This window comes from Carettochelys insculpta, chromosome 18 (genome assembly GCF_033958435.1).
Source record: "Carettochelys insculpta isolate YL-2023 chromosome 18, ASM3395843v1, whole genome shotgun sequence".
Lineage (NCBI taxonomy): Eukaryota > Metazoa > Chordata > Testudines > Carettochelyidae > Carettochelys > Carettochelys insculpta.
Genome location: NC_134154.1, coordinates 3,768,023 through 3,793,026, shown reverse-complemented (window position 1 = coordinate 3,793,026; position 25,004 = coordinate 3,768,023). Strand labels below are relative to the sequence as shown.

General features: G+C 43.1%; 2 protein-coding genes across 4 annotated transcripts in view; one reads left to right on the top strand and one right to left on the bottom strand.

Annotated features, from left to right (window-relative positions):
- The first annotated feature begins 1,379 nt into the window (after positions 1-1,379).
- GNAZ (G protein subunit alpha z) overlaps positions 1,380-25,004 on the top strand; it is a 111,478-nt gene continuing 87,853 nt past the window's right edge. Inside the window, exon 1 of one of the 3 annotated variants that reach the window (XM_075012721.1) lies at positions 1,380-1,420. The gene's annotated coding sequence lies outside the window, so the exon portion shown is untranslated. Of the gene's footprint in view, positions 1,421-18,968; positions 19,245-25,004 lie in introns of those variants that run through there. The other 2 variants (XM_075012723.1, XM_075012720.1) reach the window with 2 other exon arrangements.
- The window catches only part of RSPH14 (radial spoke head 14 homolog), a 126,411-nt gene continuing 105,041 nt past the window's right edge, over positions 3,635-25,004 (bottom strand). The window contains exons 4-6 of the mRNA XM_075012724.1: positions 6,921-7,146; positions 6,015-6,151; positions 3,635-3,873 (exon numbers count right to left, since the gene is read on the bottom strand). Coding sequence (XP_074868825.1) covers positions 3,635-3,873; positions 6,015-6,151; positions 6,921-7,146 — 602 coding nt within the window. The remainder of the gene's footprint in view (positions 3,874-6,014; positions 6,152-6,920; positions 7,147-25,004) is intronic.

Genomic DNA, 25,004 nt, shown 5'->3' with positions numbered 1-25,004 from the left:
ATATAAACATTCTGAAGATTGTAACTTTAAAAATGATATGTCACAAGGTGCATTTTGTTTTTGCATGTTCAAGTTATGCATATTCATACCCATAACCCAATTTTCCTAAAGCATGGGGTGACTTAACACAGTTTAATCAGTCAATTTGTTCCAAAACCTTCTCTATTGAAGCCTCAGTCTAGGATAGCTCCTCAGATTTGTCGCCTAAAAAGAATGGCTCACGTTTGGCAATCTCCCTCCCATCTTCAGCCATGAAGGCTAATGCAAGGAACGCTGCTTACAGAGCGGGGGTGCTAGGAAGTATGCTGTACTATAGAACGAGGGATCATTGGGCAAAAAGAGGTATCTGTGGCCAAAGCTTGGACCAGAACATCATTCCTGGTGTATGTGTAGGAAGCTCCAAGTGACTGCTCTGGATGTCTTTGAGAGGGGAATTCCCAGGAAGGAAGCTACTGTTACAGCTTAAGTTTTCCTCCAATGAGCCAGGGCCATTTGAGGGTAGAAAGTACAAGGCTGAGGTCTCCAGAAGAAACTAGTTTCAAAACTGGAGAAAGGGTCCCTACAATGCCCCTTAGGAACTCATCCCATAATGGAATGAGTAAAAACAAAGCAGCCTCTCACTGGGTTGGAAAGTGCCAATAGCTGCCAAATGTCCCTTAGGGAGCTAATCAACAAGCCAGACATTCTTAGCGAGAAATGAAATGGTATTACGGGAGTGATATCTGATGCCTCTGCACATAAGCAATCCTACAGACACCAACAAGGGAATCATTTCCATTTCCCGGAGTAGCATTTTTGTGAAATGGCTTGCCTGCTGTTCTGGAGAATGGTTTGAACTCCCTCTGAGCAGGCTTGTACGAGGCTCTATCCATTGAAAAGTCATACTGTCAAAAGGAGGGATGCTGAATTAGGTGGGCTCACCCTGCCCTCTCTCTGGGGCAGTGTCCCCTGGTATGGAGTCCAAAATGGGATGTCCTCTTGCTGGGCGAAGTTCCCACTTGTGGTTCATGTGGAAATGCCTGCTGAGGATCTATTCAAAGCCTAAGAAGACTGACGTGTAGTTTGGATTCCTGTGGGGACCAGGAGCCATGGACTGTCTGGCCATTGAGATGCCTCCCTACTAGCATGGGGTTATAAGAATCTTTGTTGGTGGTACAGGAACAAAAGGTGCCCTCAAACAGTGTCTCTTTTCCCACCATGTGAACAATGTCAGCATGTCCTGACGAAGAGCAAGCTTCTTGTCTTGAGTTGCTGCTTGAGGCACACACTGTCAAAGACCACATCTGAAGACCTCACAGGAGCAGGAGCGACACAGGAGAACATAATTATGTGGCCTATTAGAATTAAGCAGATCAGGCCATAAGAGAAACGCTGAGGTGAAGCTGGCTGAGATCCTTCATAGGCAGGAATCAATACAGAGGTAAGTAGGTCCATGCTGGGATTAGAGGTCAGATCTATTCTAACACACTGTCTGGTTTCAAGGATGTTAATATGGGTTTGTCTAAATTGACTTGAAATCCTAAGGAAAGAAAAAAATTTAAGTGTGGTGGTGGGAATTGCCTGTACCTCCTTGTAGGCCCAAGCCATGATCAGCCAAATGTCCAGGTAAGGAAATCTCAGTCTCCCCTTATCTGCAGCCACCACCACAAGAACTTCTATAAATACATCCATGACATGGTGAATCACAGAAATCCTCGTGGAGTTGTCCCCCCAGTGTGCTGATCATTCTATTGATGCTTGCTCTCTGGGGCGCCCCCCAACAATGTCCTGCTGGGTCAGACCTTCTGCTATCACCTAGACAAGGCACAGAGCTGGGGTTACTGCCCCTCTGCAGCGCATCACAGACACTGAACAGGCTCAGCTCTGGGAGGGCTCACACCCAAGAAACCAACCTCCAAAAGAGATCAAATCCCCAAGTCCATTTTACCCTGTGTAAAAGTTTTGCAAAGGGAAAGCTTATAAGCATGTGAGGTATTCACAGTAGTTGCTGCCACCACCAGGTAACAATATTTTACATTGGGTTTGGTAATAAAGAAAAATGTTTTTATTAACTATACAAAGTAGGATTTAGGTGATTACAAGTGAAAACAGTCAGATTAAAGGAAGCTGCTAAATTAAAATGAACAAAAATGCCTAGCTAGTTCTAATCCACTAAAACTTGTCACATACAAATTCTTACCCTACACAGTTGTTCTAAACATCACTTTCACAAGCTAAGCAGCCTCCTAGCTTGGGCTCAATCCTTTCCCCTGTTCAGTCTTGGCTATTTCCAGCACATGTCGTAGGTGGTAAGGGAGGGTGTCTCCTGGCAACTCTCCTGATTCTTTGCCCCACCCCCCATAGCCCCTTTGCTCAAGACAAGAATTCTTTGTACTTAATTCAACCTTTTTTCACCTTGAGTGGAAAACTACCAGATCCAAAATGGGTTTCAGCTTTAGGTAGCCTGGCCACATGTCTTTCTAGGACCCACCACAGTAAGGGTTTATAGGAAAACAAAGCTATTCACAGGTGGTTGACATCCAGATTCCGAGGCATCAGTGTTAGCCCTCATTCAGAATGATAAACACGCCAAAGGAATTTTGTGTTGCAGGGCTCAGAGGATTATTATAGGTGAGCTTAAGCCATGAAGTTCAATTTTAAATTTAAATACCGCTCCACCAAAAATCAAGATGATTTGAATCTGGGAGTTTTTTTTGGCCCTTAAAAGGAGGGGGCTAGCTGCAAAATTTGATTTGGGCCTGGATTCTGATGCTCTTCCCTCCCAAAGTTTGAGGCAAGTTTGGCTCTGCAGGGTTGGTTCTGGACCATTTGTAATGCTTATGCTGAAAAGTCAGTATACAGTGTCCCTGTGTGGGCCCCCTCCCTATCCCCTACCACTTCAGAAAATGAAATGAACCATCTAGAAATGGTTAGGTTCATCAAAGAACATCATGGAGATCCTGGAACACAGGTAGCCTTCAGAAAACACAGTGACCTCGGGGAGGTAGTCCCCATTCAAGACATGTCACAGCAAAAAACACTTGGAGACGGTGAGCTGCCTCTGCAGAAGTATATGTAATCAAAGAGCTCCAGGGTTGGGAAGTGCCTGCAGAAGATGTTAGAGGGCTCTGAAGGTATGTCATCTCTTTCAAGGAATGTTAAGCTGCTCCAAGATAGGTTGATTCCCTTTGGTTGATGCCAAGGAGCTCTTTTGGAGTTCATTACGGGTTGGTCTCTACAAAATGCTACTGTGCTGTCAGGGGAAAGGAACCCCTGAGAAGGTTTCAAAGTTCTAGAATGCTTGTGCCCAATTCGATGGATGGCAACATTGCATACTACTTGGTTTGATGGCTGGTAGAAGGATAGAGAAGATACATGGTGGGATCTGACCCTCTGCCCACAGGTAAAAGAGTTGCACAGAATGACCATACTGGAGTAATAAAGTGTTTCAGGGACACCCAGTTGTCTAGTCTGCCTCCAAGACCATACTGTTCCCTATAGATTTCTACATGCAGAAATAGTGAGGAGATGTAGGTGAAACAAAACTCTTCATATGCTAAAATGCGTGTGGATTTAATATACAAAGTTTGAGGAAAAAATCTGAGTCATGCTGTGCTGGGGTATTGCTGTTTTATTCCTTCATGATATCTTTGGTTTAAGGTTTCCATTCAATGACTTTCATGGCAATTTTTGCTGCTCTGCTTACAGCCTCGCTAGTGTCATTCAGCTGCCCTCGAAACAGGTCAACATGGTTCAGCAGTGTTTTGCGACCCTCAGGTGTCTCAGACAGCATGGTCAGGGCTTTGATTGCATTCAGACGTACTTTGCTCATTTCATCATTGACCAGCTTCAGTAAAGGCGGAACAGCATCTGCATTAAAGGCTGCATACTTCCCTGAGAAAGAAATTACTGGACTTTAACTTTGTTATTCAACATAAAAAATTTCAAGCAACCTCTTAACAGGGTCAGGCTAGTTTAATGAACAACCAGGATCACACAATAGAAAGGTCTAACTTTATCTCCAGCTCTGGTTTTAGACTTTGAATACTTCTGAGTTGGGTAGTGCTTGACAGCTGTGGGCTTTGGTTCAGCCTATCTCTATCAGACCATGATTAATCTCCATTTTTATTCTTAAGAGGGCACTCCCGTTACTTTAGTTAACTTCCTACATTTTCCACATTTAAACTCTGAAAAGAATCACTCAGATCTCAAGAGACACCAAATGATACAAAAAAACTGAGGGAAGATGTCCTCAGGAACGCCTTACATTCTTTTCCTTTCTAGGACATTCTAAGTAAATACTTTACAGCCACCCCTGTGTCATCTTCTGGAGCAAGCGGGGCATTTGCAGTGCTGTGCAGAGGAGGATTGGAATACAATTACTGTTATTAAGGATTCTTGTCTGGCCAATTACACATTCAGCACACCAAAGAGTTACCGGCTAGGGTTTTCAAAGTCACGTATTTGACTCTGAGAACTTCTGCATTTCCCCAGCTCCCACTCCCCCATGATCGTTAGGGGAAAACTGTCCTGTAGTCTTGTGTCTGTTTAAAAGGTAAAGTAATGGAAAACTTAGACTCTCCAGTGCTCAGCTAAGAAGCTCAGGTTCAAAGCATCCCTGATGCAATCTTTAGTTTGGGACTCTGACCTGAACTTAAAGCTTCTTTTCCCAGTAGCAACCTTGAGGAAGGATGGCACTATAACGAGGGTGGGCAAGATATGGGTCATGGACTGGATGCGACCCACTAAGCCTTTGAAACCAAGCCCACTGCCAGCCCATAAGGCTGCAAGGAGGTAGAACTGAGGATTGCCCTCATCCCCAGCAAAATCTCAGTTCCCATTGGCCAGTTTACCATGCTGCTCCCAGCAAAGTTTCTTAGCTCCTATTGGCTGGAAACCAGTCAATGGGAGCAAAGTGATATTGCAGGGAGTGGGGACAGTGAAGTACAATTTCTCAACGCCCATTGGCCAGTTTCAAGCAAATAGGAGCTGAGAGATTTTGGTGGGGGGGTGCTAGTCAGCACCCGAAGCCCTCCCCCCCCCCCCCCCCCCCCCCCCACTTCAGAGAACTACAGGGGACAGCCAGTGGGCTGGAGATGCTGGCAGGTAGGGAAGCTTGCTTCTGAGTGCTGACGGCCAGGAGCTGTGTAAATAAGCACATCCCGGCTAAAGCCTGCCTCTAACTCCGCAGCCCAGTGCCCTCCCAGGTCCTGCTCCTACACCCCTCCCCCAGACCAGAATCCTCTCCTGCACCCTTACCCACTCCTGGACCCTGCATCCCAATCCTCTGCCCCAGGTAGCCACCCAAACTTTCTGCATCCTCCTCCCCTGAGCTCAGGTCATGACTCCCTCTCAGACCCTGCACCAGCTCCTACATCCCTCCTCCCAGGTCAGAATCATCCCCTGCACTCATGCCCCCTCCTGGACCTTGCACCCCAATACCCCACCCCTCCTTCAACCAAACTCCCTCTCACACTTGCAGTATAACATTTTGTGTGTGAGACAATGTAAAGCCAAAGTCCTGATACTCTGTTTTGCTCGTGCATCCCAGTGCCTGTACCCCAAGCTCCCTTCTGGACCCAAACTCCATCCCAGACCCTGCACCTCCTCCAGGGACAAGTGTGGCCCTTGACCACTTACAAAATCTTGGAGTGGCCTCCCATCAAAAATTATTGCCTAACGCTGTGCAAAAGCCATTACTTCCTCTCTGCCAGGGTGAATGTCTCAAGCCCAGATACTTGCAGTATCGCAGGTAGATCTGAGGTACATTTCCCTAGCCAGTTGAGGTGATTTAAACCAACTGTACCACACAACTATGGGCGAACACAGTAGCTGAAGGACAGAGCTAATGGAATGTCCTGTTTTTGCTAGTTTCTGCAAGAACCTCAGCATTATCTCAGCCTCAATTTTTCTTAAATTTATCTTAGAACGTCATGAAATACAACTGTCAGCTGACCAAATGGCACTATTCTGATAGGGGAATTAGGTTTGCTCTGCTTTACAGGAAGTATCCTAGCAGGAGCTGCTTCTCTCACCTTGGGTCGTAATAGTGGCATACATCAGCGCTCCTGCTGCATTGGCTCGGACCTCTGCATCTGAATCTTCCAACAGGCTGACCAGGATTGGGATAACTTCTTCATCCCACACAATATTTTTTCCTTCCAGAGGGACACTGAGGAAGAGAGGAAGCTAATGTGCTTTCTTGAACCTATCTCAATCAGTGCAAGTGACTAAAGCCACCTACCATTGCCCCCCTTCATTTCATGACAAGAATGCCAATGCAGAATTCTTTTCTGTTTTGCTTGGAGGCACATTATTCTGAATGTTAGGGGGCACTTCACACACACCTGCCAGAGTTACACACTGGACTGGGGAGAGGTCAATTTGTGGTAGAGTAATTATTGTTGAAACGACACACTCAGTTGCATAGTAAAGACAGAACTCATGGTGAGTGAACACCCTGGCTTAACCAAGAAATCACCAATGATCTGAAACTCGAAGTCCTACATAAAGTGAAAACAGAGCATCTAAATGTTCCATCTGTGCATAATGCTACTTTGCATGTGAGATGTGACAAGTGGAAGTTGTAACAACTACAAACTAGCGCATGGGACTTTGTAAGTAGACAGACACAGATACGCCCTTGGGACCTGACTAGTGCCAGAACAAATTTGACAGACCATAGAAGGCCAACATTGTCTAGCAGCATCAGCAACACTTTCACTGCTTACTGGGCTTCTTAGAAGACATGTGGGGTAAATTAGAGCTAAGACCCTGAGAGCCAGGGCTGGTGGCTGTAAAAAAACTTTATGGGATCCTGGGAAACTTGGCCACACTTGTGATAAGTGGACATCTAGCCAACTAAAATCATGCCAGACTAGAGAGGTTCATCTTGTATTGTCTTGGAACAGGCCACGTGCATAGTTCTTTCTTTTCCTTACCTAATTCCCAACAGGGCACGGGCAGCTTTGCTTCTGATGGCCACTGATGGATGAGTGAGCTTTTCCTTCAGAATGGGAACAGCACCTGTTGCTAGAGCTTCAAAAGCCTCTACACATAGGCAGCCAGAGAGTGTGTCCAGTATCAGCTCTTGGATTTCATCCAGCTCAGTTTTCAGTTTCAGAACAAGTGGTGAAATCAAACCGCTTTCCACTATGCCAACAGCACCTGCAGGAGGAGATAGAAGGAAACATCGACTGAAAGTGCTTAGGCATTTAATACTTCAATCAACAGTTTGAAATTTGCTACCAAGATTAAAACATAGCCAGCTATTTCTATCCCTACAATAGAATAGTACTGAGAGAGATGGAGGCTGTTGTGACAGTGGGCACCTTGCCAGCATGCTTTCAACATTTCCCTAGCATTTGTCCTGTTTCACCTCTGTTTGCAAATTGTGAGCCAGTTACAGTTTTAACATCAAATGTATTCATAACCACCCACAAGTGGGCTTGAACCTGGGACCTGAGGAATGTTGTGCAGGAGCCTCTATAGCTGGGGTCTGCAAGCTTTCTGAGCTAGAATGCCAGAACTTGATCTTTTGACCACTATGTATGGTGAGTGCCGGCCTGAATGCCAGTGATACTTCTGAAACTCACTAATAGTCCTACGTACAACAGCTTCATTCATAAACAAATTAAGCTGCAGAGCTTTACCCTTTGTGTGGTGGCTGGTAGCATCAGCTGGTCTCTTGTTAATCCACAGGAGGGCTGGCTGTGAGCAAGCTGCCGGCAGCACTGTGGGAGGAGAGGGGTGGGTCTGAGCGCTCACCATGTGTGCTGATGAAAATCAGCTCACATGGCACTCTTGGCACCTGTGGGTCACTTACCCCTGCTCTACAGTTTGAGCTAAAAGCCATGTGGCTCGCAGCAAAGGCTGTAGAGGAGACTCAGTATTTCTCTGTAAGTGGTCTAGGTGCCACTACATGGGACAGTGACCCACACCTAGGTGTTTGGGTTACATATTCTCTTGCAGTTGTTTCTTTTGTTCTCTCCACACTCATTTTCTGAGAGAGACAACTCACTGTCTACTGCCACAGCTCATACCTGGCTCTACAATGATTTCAACCCAAGTGCTGCTCAAGCAACAGTTGCTCTGATGTTTCCAATCTCTACAACTGCATTATTTGTCCCTATAATAATACCTGCTGGGAGATTAGAGGAGTGGAATAGCTTTGAGCTCTCTCATGCTATTCCTTCCAATAACTTATAGCGGATGAATGTGAGGGCTCTGAGCTGCCCAGCAGTCAGCACTTCACTATTTCCTAGAAAAAATAATCTAGAGTACAGCAGAGTTGTGATCTGCCCAGCAAGCTATTTCTCAGCACAGGCTGAGTGGCTGACGTTTAAGTGTTTCGTTTCTTAGACAATACTATGCCAACATTGGAACAGTATTGCCATGGAAAAATAGTAAGTAGAAAACACATTGTCCACAAGTAACTATGTGGAAACAAAATCCTCAGCATCTGGTTGCTAAGACAATTCTTTGGTTGCTAAGAGAAGTGATTCATATGTAGTTGGACAAGAAGTTCAGTGTATGAGAAGGAACAAGGCTACTTAAAAACAATCTCCTTATTCAGGGATAAAGGGATCTTTCCCCTAAGGATTGCAATGACCTTTTGATAACCCCTGGGAAAAATGTCCTGAGCTCACAAGCCAAGTCTAAGAATATGTTGATGTCTAGGACTGCATCCCCCTCACTCTACTTCTGAGGTTTTTGCGAAGATTGAGAAGTAGTTGGGGGGAGTATAAAACCCATTAAACTTGGAAAAAGGAAAACAAGAATCATAAATTTTAGTTGAAGTCAACAAATAAGTGGTGTTTGAAGCTGAGAACTGTGTAGTGTGACAGAACAGTGCTGTGGGGACAGCATTTCTGTGCTGTCTCTAATGCACTGGGAAGTCATGTTGCCATGGCATGTTCTTGTAAAACATGCTTTCCATTTTCCTTCCTTTAATGTTTTTCTTTTTCAGGCAGGAGGAGGAAGAAAACACTTACAGCCCAGATTCTCTTCATGTTCCATCCCATTTGTCTTGTTTTGATGGAACACAGGGGATGATTAGTTTCTCTAATGGGCTAGCTAGGGATATTCCTCAGGAAGGAATAAACCTGCGTCACTGACTCTTTCTGACTTTCGGCTCCTTAGCCAAAGAGCTTTATTGGGAATGGGCTAGACAACAGTGGGGATATAGAGTGCTTTGTGTGCCAAGAACACCTGGATAGAGAACTGATCCTGAAGGAGTAATGGACAGCAGTGTAAATTATGACCCGGGGCTGACTTACCCATATTCCCTGCTTCCCCCGTTCTCATCCCAAGAATCTACCTCCATATGATTTGAAGGTCTTTCAAAGTAAGTCATGTCAGATGATATTTTCAAGACAAACTTTGATAAACAAGCATTTAAATTTGCTTCCATAGTTGTTCAGGAGAAAAATCTCTCCATGAACCCTCTGGCACACCAGATTAGGCTAGCCGAAAGCTTCCTAGTAAACTATTTGCAAACATCGGTCTGCCATGCAAATAATGGTATGTGCAAAATTGGGAGGGTTCAATGTTAGAGGAGAATTTGACCTGCAAGCAGAGGATTCCTGCAGCATCCCTCCATTGCCTGTAGAGATGTTGATTTGCTTGCATTTTTTTCCTCTTTATGGTTTACTATTAATGAAGGCCCTGACTATTGTGTCCCACTCAGACATCTTGCCTCCTTCCATTACAATGAGTTGGTCAGGGTTGTACAGAGATTCTTATACAGTGCCAATAGTGGACTTGATGCTTAAAGTAGGTGCACTGAGTCTCTCCCTGAAAGACTTTACAATCTACAGAAAGAGGGAGCTGGCCAGGATGTAACAAGAAACAGTGACTGAGTTGAGGAACCGCAGCATATTCCATGATTTCTGTTTAGAGTTTTTTTTAAAATAACTATTTCATTTCATCTCTTTAGATGCCCCTAGTTTTGTGCAGGCATTTTGGCTCTTAACTTCTAACATTCCTCTGCTGTGTTAGGTGTTTGGGGATGGCGGAGCTCAGTCTTTGCTCCAAGACAGAGCAGCTTGGACTGCTGCTATGATAGGTAGGTACTAAAGGCTCCTGCACAATTGATATGATCCAGGAAGATGGACTGCTTTACCATCTCAAAGCATGTGGTGAGATTGTGACAGAAGTGTTACAAAATGCAAGATGCTGTCATTGTGACTGCATATGTAACTGCAGTACTGAGCTGTTTTCTCCCAAGAACTTGCATTTTGCTTATGTGCCAGATTTTCCTCTTATTTCCGTACTCACTTTCTTCCTCTCACAGCCCTCTGTCTTGTCCCATCCTCTCCTTTCTTGCCAGTTTTTTAAAAAATAGACTCAAAGTGGAATTGCCATTTTATCATCTTCTAGTTTGGCTGTCTGTGTGTGCATGTGTGTGTCTGATCTCTTCTCCTAAGATCTCAGCTTCAGTAGTATATATTTGATTATCATAAATTTAGGAAAAATCTTTTAGTGTATGCAAACTAATTTATTTTGTTCAGAAGAAAATGTTGTTTAGCCTAAAGGTTCTTTTCTGTATCTGGGCTAATTCACTTACTAATTGCAATGTGATCCTCACATGTTTATGAACTTCTTCCACTGTGAAGATCTTTCCAAAAAAAACCACAACAACATGAAGTCAGGAAAAAGATCTGACATTTATATTTCTTGTTCTGAAGATCTGAGTTCAGATGATATACAATGAATTAAAATATTCAGATAATTAGTCCTCAGGATTTTTTCCCAGCCAGGTGATAGAATCAAGTTTCAGATGTGGCAGATTATAAATCCCTTGTGGCACCTCTGAATAGGAGAGACATATGGATATAGGGTAAAAGCAAAGTGATTCACAAAACACTTTTACATGAAAGGCACTGACTTCACTGCTTCCATAAACACATGGTATAACTTATTTTAGTTATTTACAGAAAGGAAAGATAATTCAGTACATGTAACAAAGTGAACATGTTCATAAGAGAATTTGTATTGATTCAGGTCTCTGCAGTTAATATTGGGTTTTATACCTGCGTAAATACTTGCGCAGGTAAATCAAGGGCCCAGACAATCATTAACCGTTACTACAATAAACGTCTACCAGATCCAATCATTTATCAAACTGCAGCTCTAAGTTTTCCATTGACTGGCTGAGTCACATGCTGTCCACAATCTAGCTAGCTGAGTTTTGCTGCACTGTTTTTTCATTATTTGTTCTATTGCCTGTGTTCCTGTTTTAAACAGGCTATGATATGATATTCTAATTTAAACAGTTTACCTCATATTTCTGAAAAGCTCTAAAAGTGACTCCTGCACATAGAAGTTGACTTTTCACTTCTGACAGTCAGGCTCAGAAGCTAGAGCCTGCCTGGGCACTCTTAACTATTATTTTAGGCTCTGATTTAAGGACAGACAGCCCAATGTTTAAAAAAGAAGAAAAATTAATTCAATTGCCGCCAAGGGATACACTAAAACAAAGCAATAAAACATATTTATGATGGGCTCTATAACTTATTGTTTACTGTAATGTAGCTTAAAGTAATGTTTTTGTTAATTCTTTGATTTCTGTAAAGTGTATTAATTTTGCAATATAAACATGTTTTCTTAAATCCTGCCCTAACACTATATTTGTCAGAGAAAAGAGCTTGTGCTGTTGACAGCACAGATGGGGGATATGCAGAAGGACATGTGCTGCCAGACTCATACCCGTTTAGCACTACTTTATTCCATGAGTGCTCCCACGCCATGTCTACGCTAGAGTTTTGTCAAAGAACCCAGTTTTGTCGACAAAACTTGCAGCGCATCTACACACTGTGTGTTGAGTCTGACAAAACTTGGCACTTCCACTGACAGCCTTCTGCCTCTCCATGATGAGGAATAACACCTTTGACAGTTTCTGTCGACAATAAAGCCATGTAGATGCTCCAGGGGCCCCTCTGTTGATGGACAGGGCTTCTGGTTCACCAGGTTGCCTGGCTTGCTGAGCTTCTGGTTGGCCATTCTGTCAGGAGAGCAGCTGGGCAGTCCAGCTGCTCTCTGTCGACAGAGGATGGTTCTTTCAATCTGCCTGTGGGTGCGGATGTGGTCTGTCAACAGAAGTTTTTCTGGAACATCTCTTCTGACAGTAACTTCTGTAGACAGATGCTTCTATTGTAGACTTAGTCCTTGATTGATAAGAAACCATTTAGCAAGAATGAACTAATTAAAATGCCATCGAGAGGCTGTTTTACAAGTGAACTTGTCTTTGACACAGGAGAAAATACAAACTATTTAAGGCAAGTGTGCCCGTTTTCTTTATGCTCCATTTTGAATTCCACAAAAGCAGAGGCATAGGAATAACCTTCGAGGATAACACTAACTTTCTGAGTGGATTGTGAGATCTTCTGGGGAACCTGAGGATTATCTTATGGACGTCTGAAATGTCTGACTTTTCTACTACAAAGTTTCAGACATGATTCCATGCGATGGGGGTGCACTTGCCTGACATTAGAGACAAAGTGTTTAAGGCAACACTCTTGGATGTGGAAGCCATGCAACCTCATCCCTGCTGGGCACGCTCCAGCTGATGACAGTCTAAAAGGGAGGAGCCCAGCTCAGTCAGTGCTGACTGCCAAAGAGGGAGGACACACCTTGTGAGCCCCAGCCAAAGAGCAGGAGACACCAAGACCCAGAATGGTGCCCAGATAACTGCAGATGCCCTAAGGAGATTGTGGTAACTGGGAACATTACTGCTTGAGGAGCCCAGGAACCCCAAAGATGCCTAGACTTCAGTTACAGGAGTCACAGTAGGAAATAGCCCATGAAGGGTCTAGCCAGTGTCCATGCAATATCAGTTTCTAGCCAATACAAGCTGAGAGATTTTGCTGGGGGTGGAGAAAATGCAGCACAATTTCTCAGCTCCCATGGACCAGTTTTCAACCCACAGTGAGTTAGCAGCACCTGAATCCCTTTAAGGATCAGGACCAGCAGCCTGTTGGGTAGCCCACTATGCTGCAACTCAAGAGACACGGGGTTTATTCACACTGCAGATTTGCTGGGGGACCATGGGCAAGTCACTTCACTGGCCCTTGTCTGTTTCCCCGTTTAAAAAAGGGGGATGATGATACTGAGCTCTGTAAAGTAATTAGAGAGCTACTAATGAAAAGTGCTGTGCAAGAGCAACTTATTATTATTATTAAAATCTTGTTTGAATAAATGGGAATATATACAGTTTAGAAAATTCTCTAAGCATATTCTGAACTCCCTATCAGCATTGCATTGTCACCATTTAGGGAAAAGTTGTTGTTTCTGTCATGCAGCCTTAATGATCCTCTGCTGTGAGGGCTCAGTTGGATGATGCAGGAGGGACCAGATTCCTCCCACTAAATTCAGTAGAAGCAGGTTTGTGTTCAAAAGCTGAAAAAATTAGTTTTCCAGCTGAAAAAATTATAAAATCAAAAAATGATAAAATTGCTCTAAGATACAGTTCTTGAGCCTTAAAATACCACCTCTGGGGAGGGGATTGCTACTGGAATTCAGTGCTTTTACAATAGCATTCACCCTGCAAGGAAGAAAGGGTTTTAAAGCCACAACAGTAAGTTGTATCTTTGAAAGTTAAGTATTGTTGGGTTATTTTTACAGTTGGTTTTACAACAATTAAATTTATCACCCCCTACACAACAAAAATTTCGATGCTTAGGAAAAGTAGGTACTCCATATGAAGAGAACAATTCTCCAAGCATCTAAAGCAGCAATCCTCAAATTCACCCATCATGGCCACAGTGGCCACCAAGTGCCTTTTGTGTGGTCACAGCCTTGTGAGTGTGAGGGGGGTAGAGAGAACAGTGTTAATAAACATACAAATATCACTTTTCACAGGAACAGACTTACTAGCCAGTCATGAGGCAAAACCAACAAAAGACAAGAACAAAGCACTTTGTTTCTGTTATGTTTAGGCTGAGCAGAGAGACATCTGTACATTATTTTTATAACTGAGTGCAATAAAAACCTACATAAATTGCAATGAATTGGACAAATATACATGCATATTCATTTATTTTTCCTAAAGTTAATTAAATACTTTAGGAAAAATTGTCAGACCAGCCACCTCCAAGCATTGGTGGCCACCCTCTGTGGCCACTACAAAATTTCTTGTGAGAACCTTTTACTTAGAATAGTGGTGGGCAACCTGCAGACCACAGGCTACACACTGTTTGCCAGGGTACACCACTGGAGGGGCATCAGGCAGGCTGTTTACATTGTGTCTGCAGGTACAGACTCCTGCAGCTCTCATTGGCCATGATCCACCATTCTCGGCCAATGGGAACTGTGGGAAGCAGCAGCCAGAACATCCCTGCAGCCTGTGCCGCTTCCAGCAGCTCCCGTTGGCCAGGAATGGTGAACTGCTGCAAATGGAGCTCTGGGCAGCTATATCTGAAAATGCAAGATGAACAACCTGTCTGGTGGCCCACCGGATGCTTACCCTGATGAGCCACAGGTTGTCAGCCACTGATCTAGAGGATAACTGAATCAGGTGCTCCAGAAATGTGGATTTAGGGCTTGAACATGGACAAGGCTCCTATTATCAGAAGCTACTGAATCCTTTACTACACAACAGCTCCCACTGGTGCCAACACCAGGACAACTGAACAATGAAAATAGAGGGTTTTAGTAATTGTAGTAAAGAGTACAAAGTTACAGCATTCCCATTACCATTTTTCATCCTTTCCAGATGAAAAATAAAAGAACCACCTATTGAACCTGCCTTAAAGCATTAGACTCAGAATCTGTAAACACCCATTAGCAACTTAACAGCACAAGAAATCCCATTGAACTCATTAGGACTACTCATATGTCTAAAGTTAAGTACATATAAAGGTCTTTGCAGAATTGGACTGAAATGGGAAGGAAAAACAAACAATAACTTAATTATAAAAGATTCCAGAAATGGTGTCCTCAGTTACAAGGAGGCTCTTAAATGGACACAATCAACTCAAACCACGTTTTACTTCACCTTTTTAAATAACTATTGTTATGAGCAGAATTACATTAGCAGAAAGATTAGAAGAAAAATATTTTTCTTTTGCAATCAGTTTGAGTACACTTGGCAGCAGGTGTGTATCATCTGTTTTATTAGTTTCCCTGTCTAGTCAGTTCCCCTGTGGTTTGCCTGGGTCTCTTAAAAGCGTTTGCTCTCCTTTCTTGCTATGTTAAAGTCAATATTGTCAAATCACAAATATTGAACTGGAATGACTCTTGAAACATATTCATGTTTTGAAACTGACATGTTTGAGTTGATTGTTCCCATTGCATTTTATGTAGTAATAACATTATGTAATAATACCTAGCAATTATATAGTGGCTTTCACCTGCAAGTCATAAAGCACTTTAAGTTGCAAAGAATCTTTGTTTGTGGAAAGTTCGTGGAAAGTTCTACCAAGTCAGATCTCCTCACATGTATTTGTGATAATGTACACCCACTTTGCAATTAGTTTGCAGATGTGTAATAACTGCTGTACAATGTGCAGAGTAGTGGAGAATCATGTGCTGAGACTCTATAATGAAATATATAACAGGTGTAGTTTAGGAGTTGCTCTGTACATGTGCTTGCAACAGCTGCTTATTCAGGTCCCCTTTGTGTGTGGGTTTTTTTTTTTTTTTTTTAAAATAAAAGATGTGATTTGTTTGAAAACCAGACTATATTGTACAGTTTTGATGGTATCAATTGTTACTATGTTGTGAGAAGTGCCAGAGGGGTAGTCGTGTTTGTCTGTATCTGCCAAAAAAAAGAGGAGTCATGACAACTTAAAGACTAACAGATTTATCTGGGCATCAGCTTTTGTGGACAAAAACTCGCCCATGAAAGCTGATGCCCAAATAAGTCTTTAAGGTTTCACAGAACTCCTCATCATCACTGTACAAAATGGCTGTAGTTTTCTTTTGTTTTAGTCTTTATGCATTTGTCCTTATTAGTCAAAAATGAGGGAAAAAACAAATAAGATGTTTTTACACTGTTTTTTACATATTTCCATAAAATGGGTGCAACATCTCCATAGTCCTGCTGTAATTTGAAGGCTGGATGATTTACAAAGAATTATATTTTTGCCTTATTTTATACAATCTCTGTTCTGTTGGTTTTTTTTCTGAGTCTCTGAAAGAGTTAGGGCCCACCTTTCCATTCCGAAGTATAAGATAAGTGAAAACTGCTACGTAATAAGTGCACAGACAAAGTTAGCACACCTTCCAGGGCAGCCATTAGACAGCTGTCCACTAGCCACTGGATTCAGTGCTTGTTACTGTAGGCTTGGCTTCTGTGGTAACTGCTGATTCAGTATGTGACTCAATGACTGGGAGCTACAGGTACAATAGGAATATAACAAAAATATGAAGAACATACTCTTGAGATTCTCAATTCAGAGGAATAACTTTCTGGGGGAAAAAAACATTTTATTTATGGGACACCTGATCCTTAGATTTTTTTTCTAGTCTTAAAACATACACAGATAGAAAGGATATTCTATTTACCATACTGGTAATATTAGAAGTATCAAATTGGACATCTAGATTTAAATCCTTGGTGTCTTCAATTATCAAGCCTGTCAGGAGACTAGGTGAACAGTAGGAGTTACAAGTGTGATTTCCCTGCTTGCGTACACATACTGTATGCAGTTAAGCTCTCATCAAGCTAGTGAGTATAAATAGCAGTGAAGCCACAGTCACACGGGTATTTTCAGTGCAAATATGTGTGCAGGGGCAGGGGACTCACACCTAGCTCATAGTACAGTCATACCTGAAGGGCCTGATATTCTGCAAAACTTCCACTTACTTTAATGATGCATGATTAGGGCCTAAATGTGAAATCCTGACTGGAGCCAGCATTTGCTGAGATGCACTGGGATTCCAGTTTTTGAGCCATTCAGTAAAGTGTATTCCTGATTTCGTTCTTCACCTTGAATCTGCTGGTATCAAGCAATATCTTTGAAAGTTATAAATATCAGATCAGTCATCTGTATCTGATGCTACCTCAAATAGCTCCATGTGAGAAAAATGAAAAGTAAGAATACAGCTACTTGTAATCTTTAAATATTCTCTTCAATTCTTCATGTGCTAAAAGGTGAATCACGGACATTTCTATATTTAATTAACCCAGATCTAAAATTACTTCTTAAAAAGAGGGTGCTAGGTAGAGAGTTGAATGAACCTCTCTCATCCAGCCCCCTCAGGAACTGACCACTGCCAGATGAAAGAATTCTTTGGACAATGGGAGGACAATATTTCTGAGCACAGTACCAACTCTTCCACTACTAACCTGGCTCTGAGAAGATATTTAGGGGTAAAGTACTGCTAAATAACAGCACAGACCTCTGAGAGCCAGGACTGGTGGCTGTAAACAAACTTTATGAGACCATGGGAAAGTTGGCCACACCCATGATAAGTGGTCTTCTGGCTAACTAAAATCATGCCATATTATGGAGTTTGCCAGATGAGAGAGTTCTGGATTAGAGGTTCAACCTGTATTATAACTAAATTTTGTAATATGAAGAGGGGAAATTCAGGAGATGCCTCTGGTCCAGTGTTTCTCAACATTTTTTCAAGTACCCCTTTTATTTATTTATTTATTTTTATATATATATATATATATATATAGCCAGCAATTATACTGGCAAAGCAGATTTTTGGCTAAAATAAGATGTCTATCCCAGAAGGCTTTGCTATAACAGTTGTATGGGTAAATCTTTTTCTAATATTAGCAGTGCCTAAGAAGAAAATGAGTACAGGTGTCTAGGTGTGGGGAGAGAGGGGAGGAATCTCCCTTCTATTCTGAGATTCAATGCTAGGTTTTTATTTATGTGAAGGGTGGAAGAGCAGGCTTCTAGGCTGTATGTGCATTTGAAAACTCCATCAACACTGCAGCCCATCCAGCAGTATCAACAGTGGAGGTGGTAATATAGACAGGCTTTGCAGTCTAGCTCTACTGGATGGCAACAAGCACAACGCCAATCTACACTATAGCTTCCACTATTGCTACCGCCAGTAGAGGTGTCCAGTGATGAAACAAGGCTAAGAAAAAGTCTTAAGGAATCAGGACAGAGGGCTCAGATAGTCTCAGGGATTCCTGATGTACAGTTTGAGACGTACCTGACCTTTGCCAGCGAGACACCAGTTTAATAATCCTGTGTCGGGACCCATAAATTCCAAGGATGTCGCTGAATACAATGCTTTATTAAACAAGTAAATTGAAGCTGGTAAGATGTTGGTACTGGACACTTACTGTACACATGGTCAGCCAATTCCACAGCTGTAAAAGGGGGAAAGAGTGAGCAAACGCCGAAGGTAAAAGGAAAAGCGCAGAAGAAAATGTGTGCAAAGGTGAGAGAGCAGGAAAAACCGCCCCAGGAATACAAACATGCACACAGCCTCTGCAAAACTGACTTGCTCTTCCCGCCAGGCGGACGGCTGCTCTCACACAGCAGCACCACTGCCTGGGAAAGGGAACAGACCCCGCACAACCGCTTTCCAAAATCACCCAGCGCGTCTCGACGCCGACCTGCGGGAAATGCGTCCGGCTGCGGGAAAAATGGGACGCGCCCAGTCGACACAAGCCACACGCAATCCGCGTGTGTGTACACAGAGCTGTGTTACGTAATGCGCGTGTAGCGCCGCTCCCCGCACACCGACCCCGACCCAGGGCCAGGCACAGAGCAGGGGAGAGGAGAGCGCCGAAGCGCCGCAGTGAGCGTGCTTCCAACCCGGCCTGGCCCCGCCCTGAGCAGCCCTACGTTCCCTGCGATGCCATTGGAGGAGACGTGTGACAATCCAGGCTCTGCCTTCCCCGCTGGCCAATCCCGAAGGAGCGTGCCTCTGCAAGTTGGCGAGCGCCGCGCTCGCCGTGTGGTCCTCCGTGCATTGCCCAGCCAGCCGGACCCCACCTTGGGTTGGCCTGGCAACCAGCGCTGCGCCTCTGACTCCTCCCACCACAGCCGAGCCCGAACTCCCGCTGCGCGCGCTTCGGGGTGGGAGCACCCAGCACCTCCCTGTCTCGCGCCCGGGTGCCACGGGACAGACAAGTGCTGCGGGCGGAGGGGTTTTTACGGGAGACAATGGGGGAAGAGCTCATCCCCCCCCTCGCATGGGCTGTCGGGCTACCGCCTCTGCAGCCGCTGCCCAGCCTCCCCTCCCTGTGATGTTGCGGGCAAGGGCTCAGGAAAGACGCCCTGCTGGATGTGCACGTTGGTGCTGGTGAACTGAAGGTGGAGGCTGCCTGCTCGCCTGGCCGCGAGGCGGTAAGTGCAATGCTCGGCGTTTCCCTCGGGCGCTCGCCAGTCAGAGTCGGGATGAGCCCAGCTCTCCCCACTCTGCCCTGGAGAGGGAGGAAGGCGAGCTGAGATGTTGAAACAATAGAGGAAGGTTGTGCTGGCCGAAGGCGCCGCTGAATGTCACCGCCTGAGCTAGAAATGCTTTGCTGTGTGGAGAAGAACATTAGGGGAGGAAGGCTGCTGGTACAGTGGAAATGACCTTCCCGAGGGATACTGGCCTTGTGTCAGCTCCTGCTTCAGCCTGCTCTCTTTTGCACAGAATAAAGTCATCTCCCTTACTCTTCCGGAGTCTAATCCACTAACATGCAATACCTGAGCCATACTAAGGTCCATTGTGCTTAGCTACGTTTCGGAAAGAGAATTAGTCAGATTGTGCCTGCTGGCAGCCATCCTTCCTCCCTTCATCCCTGCAGATTACCCTGTACAAGACCACTTCCTCCAAGGGGAGGGTGGGGGCTGCAGGTAGCATAATGTTAATTAAAAAAGGCACCTAGCTGTTGGATTCTTATGATAGCTTCTCCCTCTAAATGGCACATCTTGCTAAATCCTTAGCATGTCTGGCTCTGAAGAGCAGCTCTGTGGAGCTAGGGCGCATTATCTCATTGTGTGTTCATGCATGTGAAGGCGTGGAGAGGTTTTAGTATATTAAACTGTACATGTGCATGGTTCCCATTTGCAGTTCTGCACCACGAGTTTTTAAATGCGTGTATATCTACCATTTAAGTTATTTAAACATGGAAAGATACCCCGGGAAACTACATCCCTGCAGGGAAATATATGCTAGTTTTCTTTCTAGTAATAGAATTCTTCTGTTGGTGGCCATTGTTTTAAACAAACTGTATGATATGTGCTTCCATGCTATTTATTCTAGGGGCTACTGACGTATCTTCATTACATTTTGCCTCTGCAAGATTTATGAAAAAGATGGTGCTTTTCATGCAGCATTCATTGATATGCTGTTATTGACATTCCTGTCCCCACAATCTGTTCTTAACATTGACTCCATAATTCGCGCCATTGTGGGTCACACCCTGAGAGTAACAGAAAAAAACAAAACAAAACAATTTCACTGTAGAGGGTCCAGCAGTAGGTCAGTTAGGAACCCCTGCCAGTGTGAATACTTATATGTGTCAACAAGAAGCAAAAACTAGTTTGTCTTTTGTTTTTTTTCCTTATGAATTCATGTATTTCATACCCAACTGATAGCTAAAATCCTCTGTTTCATGCCAGTATATTGACTTTTCCTTAGTAGTGCATATATCTGGTAATGGAAGGTATGCTTTCAGCTTTGTGCAGGAGACAATGCTTCATGCCATTAACATGGCTCTCACTGCTGACTGATTTGGTTGGGAATCTGTCACCTAAAAGGCATTGATCTCTGCCCTTGGATGGAGGACACTGTCTCAGGATGGGCCCACATACATGGAAGGATGCTTTCTACAAGAGAGCAGGTGATGTGTACAATCCAGTAGAGGAGCTTTTGGGTATGCAGCATATTTAATATTAAAGCTTTTGCAATCCCCCAGTGCAAATACATTGGATCTTGTTTTTGTGGAAGAGTCCCTATTCTGTGGGTAGGCTCAGGGTATGGAGGGGAAACCAAACAACTTCTGTGAAAGGCCAGGGAGACCTCTCACATATCTAAGAGGTAGACCCAAAAAGGTGAATCAAATCACATAAATTACCCAAAGAATGCCTGCCATCATCCCAGTTTGTAGAAAGTGTTCTTGCTTCAGTGATCCATGATGAAGTGAACTGAGATTCCTCTGAAGTAATTAATACAGAGTTAGAGACAACAAGCTTCCAGTATACTATAGATTTCATCTACATGAGTTTTGTTTAAATTTAGCCAAGATTAAAAATTACTTGCAGGTGGTTCTGAAAGTCTGAAGTGAAAGTGTTTGCATTGTTTCAGGCCAGTTTACATGGGAAAAATATTTTCTGCTATTAACAATAAAAAGTTAATTTTTATAAGTAGAACTAGAAGATGGAACCTGGCCCTCCATCTTAGGGAGTGTGTGTTGTGGGGAGGGTAACAGGCTCCTACCCTCCCTTCCTTTCTCTTGCCACAGCAGGGAGTGAGGGCCAGTGCCCTGCCAGTGCATTTCAGCTGCCTTCCGGCACAAATGGGGTACTGAGGAGTTGCCATTTCCCCTCATGGTGGCTCTGCAAAGAGACACCATGTGGGGGGCAGGAGGAGAATTGACCGAATTTCATGACACACTTGGACAGTTCTCATGTCACACCAGGGTGCATACTGGTTGAAAATCACTCGTCTAGGCTAGCATATGATACAAGAGGACCAAAGTCTACTCTCGTTGACTCTGGTGTACATCTAGAATAACTCCAATTATTTATATGAATAGTAACAGAGAGGGAGCCGTGACAGTCTATACAGTATCAAAACAAAAAGCAGTCAAGTAGCACTTTAAAGACCTAGCAAAATAGTTTATTAGGTGAGCTTATAATAAAAGCTCACCTAATAAACTATTTTGCTAGTCTTTAAAGTGCTACTTGACTGCTTTTTTTTTTATTTATATGAGTCACACTAACATTACACCAGTGTAACTGAAAGCAGAATTTAGCTCCCAAAATAAAAGAAAAATCAGTGAAAGAACTCGGCTTTCTCAGTTGTCACTGCAGGCAACAACCATGATCGGGGTCTGCAACCTGTGGCTCTGGAGCCGCATGTGCCTCTTTTAAGAACTTCTTTGTGGCTCCCAAGGCTATAATCACAAAGTGAAAAAATCCCCTTCTGATTATTTGATAAACGGTGAATGTCTAAAAGCCCAAAAAGGAGCAACTCATATCTAAATAGCAAACAATATGTGATCTCGAAACATTGGATAATTCCCCCTTTAATATGTGCAGTGCATTGTGGGATATGATACTGTATGTGAGTTTTGATTGTGTTACTAATAAAGTCTTGATTTGGAAAAGGAAAAGGAAGCTTGCAGGATTCCTGCTGTGAAGGGCAACGTGTTTTAAGAAAGAAAACTGAAATTAAACGTGAAGTAAACTTGACATCATTAAAATAAATTCGGGAACGAAAGTCAGGAAGACAGCAGTACAAACACACATGTAAATTGTGAGGAAATAGAATATGTAAAAGTTTTTTAACATCCTGCAGTAAACATGTTGCATTACAAATCATTAGGTGCGCTGTTCTTAAAATAGGGGTTGCAGAAAGTGTGATTTGACATCATTTATTAAGGACTGTCTCATATTCACATGCATTGCATCTCTTAAATTATTGAGTTTTTTTGCCAAATTTAAAATAATGGCTCTTCTTGCTACTTTGGTTGCCAACCCTGGCCATGATGGAGGTTGCTGGACATGATTATGTTGTGACAGTCAAATGACAATACTTGTCATCAAATTGAATAGCTCTTTCTTACATCACTACACAGATCTGGCCCATGTCCACATGCCAGGCACCCTCAACTATCTAATATGCATGGGAGGTTGCATGGCATCCATAGAACAGGAAGATTTGTTGTTCAGCCCTATCTGAGTTCAAGCTCATTTATACATTGTAACTCATTAGTAATACAGTTGTTCCTCCACATGATTTTTGTATACACATGCAGTTAATGCATGGTTACTAGCATATCAGCTAGTCATGTTCTTGTTAGTAGATTAGGCTGGCACATTTTTTTCTTGTGATCATATCCTAATAATTATTGTGCTCTGTAGGTGGGATTCTGTGACCAGCCCTGACTAAACAAGTTAGGCTCTCTTTTTATGTCATTCTCTGAGCCATGTTCTAGAACTGTGTTTCTGAACCATTTTAAAAATGTACTTGCTTTAAAAAAAAAATACCAGACGTGCAGTTGGGGTTCCTTCGAAAGGAAGCCCCCCCTTTCAAAAGCACCCTTCTTCCCACTTTTTTTCAGGAAGAAGGGTGGTTTTGAAAGCGGGGCTTCCTTTTGAAGGAACCCTGTCTACATGGCTGTTCTGGCTTTCGAAAACAGCACTTCTGGAATGGCAAGTGTCTGCTATTATGCAAATGAAGCGTGGAATATGGAATAAATCAGCACCTCATTTTCATTTTTGATCAGTCATTTTTGCATCCCCTTTCAAAAGGGAGAGGGCAGTGTGGACCTAGCCCTCGTATCTTGCTTGCAACACTCCTGCTAATTCATCCCAGAATGCTGTTAACTTGTGGTCCATTATGATCCTGACATCCCTTTTTGTGGTACGCCTTTCTAGGCAGTCATTTTCCATTTTGCATGTGTGCAACTGGTGGTTTTCTCTTCAGTGAGTACTTTGCATATCCTCTTATTGAATTTCATCCTGTTTACCTCAGACCATTTCTTCAGTTAGTCCAGATCATTTTAATTTATCATCCTGTCCTCCAAAGCACTTGTAGCTGCTCCCAGTTTAATATCTTCCACTGATAACTACTCTCTGGGAAGCGTTATTCAACCAGTTACGTATATACCTGATAGTAGCTGCATCTACATAGCATTTCCCTAGTTTGTTAATGAGAAAGTCATGCAAGACTGTATCAAAAGCTTTGCTGAAGCCTCGATATATCACATCTGCTGCTTTTGTCCTGTCCAGGAGGATTGTAACCCTGTAAAAAAGCTATCAAGATTGTTTGACAAGATTTGTTCTTGCCAAATTCATGCTTACCGTTACTTATCACCTTATTACCTTCTAGATGTTTGCAAATGGATTCCTCAATTATTTGTTCCTTTATCTTTCCTGGTACAGAAGTGAAGATGGCTGGTCTTTAATTCCTCTGGCTGTCCTTATTTCCGTTTTTTTTTAAGATGGGCATTATACGTGCCTTTTTGTAGGCTTTTGGAATCTCTCCTACCTTCCATCATTTTTCAAAGATAATAGCTAATGACTCAGATATCTCCTGAGTCAGCTCCTTAAGTATTCTAGGGTGCATTTAATCAAGCCTCGGTGACTCGAAGACCTTGAACTTGTCTAAGTAATTTTTAAATTGTTCTATTTTAGCTTCTAAACCTAGCCCATTTTCACTGGCATTCACTATATTAGGCACCCAATCACCACCAATCTTCTTGGTGAAAATGGAAATAAGGATGTAATTAAACACCTCTACCATTTCCTCTTTACCTGTTGTTGTTTCTCCCTCTTCACTGAGTAATGGAGGCATCCTACTCTGTCCTGGGTCTTACATTAGAAACAAAAGGATTTGTAAAATGAATTTTTGTTACCCTTTATGTCACTAGCTAGATTGAACTCATTTTGTGCCTTCACATTTCTGATTTTTCCACTACATACTTGTGTTATTTATTTATATTCATCCAGTCAAATTGACCTAGTTTCTAGTTTTTGTGGGACTCTTTTTTTTTACTTTTAAGTTATTGAAGATCTCCTGGTTAAGCCAGTGTGGACTCTTGACATACTTCCTATCTTTCCCACACCGTAGAATAGATTGCTCTTGTGCCCTTAATAATGGCTCTTTGAAAAACTGCCAACTGTCTCCAATTTTTTTCCTTTCAGACTTGCTTCCCATGGGATCTTACCTACCAGCTCCCTGAGTCTGCTAAAGTCTTCCTTCTTGAAATCCATTGTCTTTATTTTGCTGTTTTCCCTCCTGTCATTTCTTAGATTCATGAACTCTATCATTCATGATCACTTTCACCCAAGCTGCATTACACTTTCAAATTATCAACCAGTTCCTCCCTGTTTGTCAAAATCAAATCTAGAAGACCCTCTCCCCTTTAGCATTCTCCACCTTCTGGAATA